The sequence below is a fragment of the Oncorhynchus tshawytscha genome, linkage group LG20 (assembly GCF_018296145.1).
Source record: "Oncorhynchus tshawytscha isolate Ot180627B linkage group LG20, Otsh_v2.0, whole genome shotgun sequence".
NCBI classification, from domain to species: domain Eukaryota; kingdom Metazoa; phylum Chordata; class Actinopteri; order Salmoniformes; family Salmonidae; genus Oncorhynchus; species Oncorhynchus tshawytscha.
The window spans coordinates 42,413,527-42,419,115 of NC_056448.1; the positions used below are offsets into that span (position 1 = coordinate 42,413,527).

General features: G+C 40.4%; 1 protein-coding gene across 1 annotated transcript; it reads right to left on the minus strand.

The window, feature by feature from the left end:
- Positions 1 to 872: 872 nt before the first annotated feature.
- Positions 873 to 5,378, minus strand: LOC112219982 (GTP-binding protein Di-Ras2). Its single transcript, XM_024381480.2, has 2 exons — positions 5,180 to 5,378; positions 873 to 3,826 (listed from the first exon to the last, which is right to left on the minus strand). Exon 2 carries the CDS (start codon positions 3,803 to 3,805, stop codon positions 3,209 to 3,211), a length of 597 nt encoding a protein of 198 aa, XP_024237248.1. The 5' UTR covers positions 3,806 to 3,826; positions 5,180 to 5,378; the 3' UTR covers positions 873 to 3,208.
- Between the last annotated feature and the right edge of the window lie 211 nt (positions 5,379 to 5,589).

Sequence of the window (5,589 nt, forward strand, 5' to 3'; positions counted from 1 at the left end):
TAACTGACTTGCCTAGTTAAATAAAGATAAATAAAATAAATCTCAGAGGATGAGTGTTGATCTAGAATCAGTGTTTGGCCTTTGAGATCATAATGAGTAAGATTTATATGGGATGACATGGCCCTAGATTAGCACTTGTACTCTGAGATACTGGTTGTTTGAGAAAGGTATGATAAACTTTGAGAACAGCATGATGAACTCAAGTCTAAGTCAACAGTAGAACTTTTCCCAAGTGAGGCCAGGTAAAAATAAAAATAAAACTGAGGGAGTGATTTTCAAAGGTTGCACTTTACAGAGAGCGACAGAAAGCTTCCATTACTTCTATTACTTAAAAGGGCGGCAGGTAGCCTAGTGGTTAGAGCGGACTAGTAACCGAAAGGTTGCAAGATTGAATCTCTGAGCTGAAAAGGTAAAAATCTGTCGTTCTGCCCCTGAACAAGGCAGTTAACCCACTGTTCCTAGGCTGCCATTGAAAATAAGAAATTGTTCTAAACTGACCTGCCTAGTGAAATAAAGGTAAACATTTTAAAAAGAATGTCCCTATCAAGTTGCTTTGATAGATACTGTATTGTCTAGGTCAGTTCATGTTTCAGCGAATCAGTGATTAATAATGGTATTTGCTTTCAGTGCCTCTTGCCCCAGTTTGAATAAAACATTATTTTTTTACATATTATCCTATTTTTACTGACTTAGTCTGCCTGTAAGCTGTAGAATATTGGCACTAGCAATGAACATTTGCTTCCATGAGATTGAGGTCAATGGTGTAGTATTCCAATAGCGTAGTGTTCATACTCATGCATGAAACATTCATTTTCATATCAAGTCAAAAAACATGTACAAAAATAGGGTTTAATAAAAGGACAAGTGCCGTGTTAAATGCATAATTTCCTTTATTCTTGTGACTCAATATATACAATTAAATATAAACATGTAGGCACACATGATGTCTATACAGGCATTTGATTAAAACAGTGTTAAGTATGAAATTCAATAATTCTGGCTTTGAAATCGACTGAAAATAGGCTTGAATTCTTGTAGCATTGGTCTTGAAGCACTTTCCTAACCCACGTAACACTTCACTGATGATGTTTTACTGTACTCTGACGATCCACTTAATTTACTTAAGGAAGGTATTTGAACTGGCATCCTCTAGTTACTTTGGATGAGCCTATTTGCATAAACCTATCTAACTCGATTTAACAACATTATTGACTTGTCCAATATCTTACAGTTTCTCTACTCACTTGCTCTGTATACAAAGCTAGCCAGTGGCAGCAATACAAGCTAACTATGAACCCAGAACGCACTGCTTAAGGTAACACCCCGCCGTACTGAAAATATCTACACACATGTCATTCCTTTCATTTCAATTGTCTGCCAAGGTTTTAACAATAAATATAATGTAAAATACACGGTTACATATTGAGTATGATTCTCCAAAATAAAATGGATGAAACAGATATATGTTCAATGTGTACATACGTGACACAGGTCTACTGAAATGGATAAAGTCAGCTAGAAACATTTGCTTTCCGTGTGAGGGATATTTTAATATTTTTAACTCTCATTCTGTCTTTATCGTAACACACTGATAAATACCACAACTGCCAGTATATAGTGTTATATGTTTACTCTGCCATTGTGTGACAGTACCTTATTTTGAAAAAGATAACACAAGTTGTCGACACAGACATGTTATGTTTATACTTCATGTTTTCTAGGAGCAATGACATTTTGATTAGTTGAAAAAGTGAATCTATGCTTATTTCCTATGTTAAATTGTCTTCCTCCAATTTATGATAATATATCATTCCTATTATAAAAATGGAATAAGAAAAACCTTAAGCTATGTTGACACAAGACATATACATTTGCATATAATGCATGATGATGGTAATAAATATGGTGGTGACAAGGAAATAAATTTAATGGCAACCCAATACCTCCAAAGGAAGTGACATCACAAATCACACAGTTTATCTACGTAATATTGCTGTGAAGCTCCTATCTCCCTCTGCCATTGCCCCTGATAGAAGTCCATCAAAAACATCTCAAATGATAACTAACAATGTATATCAATTCGACTGCAACGCAATCTACAACTATGATCTATGATCAAAACTAGTCTCAATACTAAGGAATAGTCTTTCCTAAACAATCTTAAAAGGTTTATAGTGCTTTTTTTCCCATTGTAGTTAATTGTAGTTCTCCTTGTCAAATGGACTATAACACTATAAATATTGGTAAAACATATATTTCTAAATGCACGTCACACCACCATCAATGGTACAGATCTGACCATAAATCCATGTATGTATAACTTCTCTTGGGGATATTGGGGATACATTGGCCATAACTTCGAACAGTATAAATAGAAAATATAACCTTCACAAAAAAAAAATACTAAACTATAAAAATATAAATAAAAAAACAATAGAGTAAAACATTTGTATTTTGTGTTTAAGTACCTAACAGACAGCCTGACAGTTTGACTCAACTGCCATGTCCTCTCCTAAGAGTACTGCTCCTGTATAGCAATAATCTTGGGAGCAAAATATGAGTTGGATTCCATTCTAAAACATACTTTTCCTGGTCACCATTTTACTCCTTGGCTTCTGTCAATGTTTTTGCAGACATAAAAATCTAGTGGTTTCTAAAATGTCAGCTATGGGATCCATGCATCTTTCGGACTGCCTCTGTTTAGCTCAGCTCTGTCTGTCTCTGGAGTTTTCGTAGAGGTTAGGGGTCTCTGGGGGCTAGGGGAGGTTGCCAAGCACTGGTGCTGATTAGTGTTGAGACCTCGAAAGGGTGCAATTCTACAGTAGGTTCAATTAAAGAATCCTCTTGGTTGCAAACTTGGAATAAGTATGATTTCATTCAAAGCGTCTCTTTGTGTATGTGGCTGAAAAGGAGAAATCTTCTTCACGGGGCCTCTTCCGCTCTGTTTGATTGGCTGTTGGATGTGACAATGAGTCAGGCTGAATAAATCTTAGTGTAGTAGGCATACCCTTGTTCCACTCTTTCCGTTGGATGTAAACTTCCAGGTATTTTAGCTTGTCTGCAGGAGTTTGTCTTACGATGCACGGTCTGCCCCATGGCAAGAGTCCGAACCCCCTCCAAACCTTGTTTCTCCCTCGCTCCTTGCCCTTCGTCCCTTTGAGATTTTTCGGGCCTCCTGCACTTCCACCTCCTTCTCCTTAAGTCCACGTCACATGACCACACACTTGCCCTTGAGCTTCTCAGCGCGTTTCTGCTGCTTCGATTTGCCGTCGATCTGGAGGCTGACAGTCCTGCGTTTCTCCAGGTTGAGCAGCTCCTGGAAGAGCTCCTTGACGTTGTGGTTGGTCTTGGCCGACGTCTCCATGAAGGCGCACTTCCACTTCTTGGACGTGGCGTCGCCATCCGTGGTCTCCACCTCGCGCGCCGACGTCTCGTCGCACTTGTTGCCCACCAGCATGATGGGACACGTCTCCACTTCGCCCTTGATCTGACACACCTGCTCATAGATGGGCTTGAGCTCCTCCAGAGACTGACGGCTGGTGACAGAGTAGACCAGGATGAAGGCGTGGCCCTTGGAGATGGACAGACGCTGCATGGCGGGGAACTGGTGGCTGCCTGTGGTGTCTGTGATCTGGAGCGTGCAGATGCTCTTGTCGCAGCTAATCACCTGTCTGTATGTGTCCTCCACGGTGGGGATGTAGCTGTCACGGAAGGTCCCCTTGACGAAGCGGAGAACCAGGGAGCTCTTCCCCACACCTCCGGCGCCGAACACCACCACGCGATAGTCGTTGCTCTGCTCTGGCATGATGACTGTTTATCTGGGGATCTGTATGGGAGCAGGCAGGGAGACAACAATTGGCAACCTTGTTTAAAAAAACAATACTCTCTTGATTGATTAAAAAATATTTGCATTTCTTACAGTGCTTGGTATTAGTTGTACACCATTAATTCCTCCTTTTAGAATTGAAAAAGTGATTTAGTACGATGCGCCTGAATGGGCATTATTTTAACAATGCACCAGAGATAGGCTGGCACTCCATCAAAAGCAGCAAAATAGGGCCAGTTTGTTGCAGTATTTTTTTGTTTCGTTTTTTTTTACATCATGATAGGGTCTCTTGGACATTTTTGTAAATCTTACTCCAAGTCCTCAAACCCTCTTAGAAAAATGATACTATCTAGAACTTAAAAGGGTTCTTTGGATGTCCCCATAGGAGAACCCTTTGGAAAAAAAAACTTTGGTTCCAAGTAGAACCCTTTTGGGTTCCATGTAACCCTGTCCAAGGAGAGGTGCTTCACTTGGAAGCAAAAAGGGTTCTCCAATTTTTTTCTAAGAGTGTACAGACTACTGCACCGATTCAATTCAGGAAGGATAATGAAGATGGTCCTGTGAGAAAATATGTAGACAGGCATGTGCCGACCCGCAGGTGTTCGATTTTTGAGCCCATCAATTCCACCCATACCCGTAACGGTTTTAGATTCCCAGCAAAAATGACCCAAGTGTTAAATGCTAACTCAGCATTCCCATTGGATCAAAGAGAGGGAAGTCAATGACTATGCAAGACCACCACAGGAAGGAAAAACTGAAAACATTACTGTCATTATAGTCTCAAAAGCCTATGGCTTTCATTTATTTCACTACATAAACGTGTTTGTAGCGTCAATGAGAGTAATATCTGCTAATGTCGTTCTTTATAGCCTACAAAATTATAAGGTCAGGAATAGTCCATGTCAGTGACTGGTTGACATAGCATCTACATCTTGAATCATACCCGTGCTTAAGGTGAGTGTTATGGTGTTCCTTTTAATATCTGAATAAATAACTAGATACTACTTTTGAGCGGACTATTTTAATCTGCATGGCTTTTAACGAGAACTGCTTGGTTCAGAGTAGACGTCTATAAATTCCATCCTTTTCGCGTTCAATTGAGAAGGCAAGGAGCCGCTGACGTGCCAAAGATGCAGGCTGGATGCAGGCAATTAGATGCGGTCAAAAACTACCGCATAGTGGGAACAATGGGTTATATACCGCCCACCATCCGTATCCCCTCTTTTGTACCAATGTTATTTTATCGAAAATAATTAGATTAAGACAGTAAAAACAATAGATAGCCTACAGACACGCGGATGTCAATGCGTGCGTGCATAAAGATTACATACTAATTTGGCACAGAATACTCACATATCAACACAAACGATGAAAAGATGAAACTTTAGACTGTTGATCTCATGTTGTATCGAACGGATTGAAATATCAGATAGTGCATGTCGTTCCGTCCGCATTGAGGTCTGCCTCTAAAAATCCATCTGTGTGGACTCGGGTATTTAATGCGCAGCTTGCAGGAGAGGAGATTTGAGTCTCTGTAGATTTTGCTCTTCGTGACGTAGGGTGGAACATCGCTGCTTTGCTGCTCCGCCTGCTGCAACAGCCAAACCCCTCCAAGAAACCCCGCAGCCTGGGCAGCCTTGTGAATCATGGATCCACAACATCAACATCTATTCCATACAGACACGTGTTTTTTAAACACATTTATTACTGAACAGTTGATCAGCCACAAATTGGCTGCTCAGCCTAGGTTAGTCTATAGGTGC

Excerpts from the sequence above, each read along its gene's own strand:
- LOC112219982 (XM_024381480.2), bottom strand. The coding sequence starts at position 3,805 with ATGCCAGAGCAGAGCAACGACTATCGCGTGGTGGTGTTCGGCGCCGGA.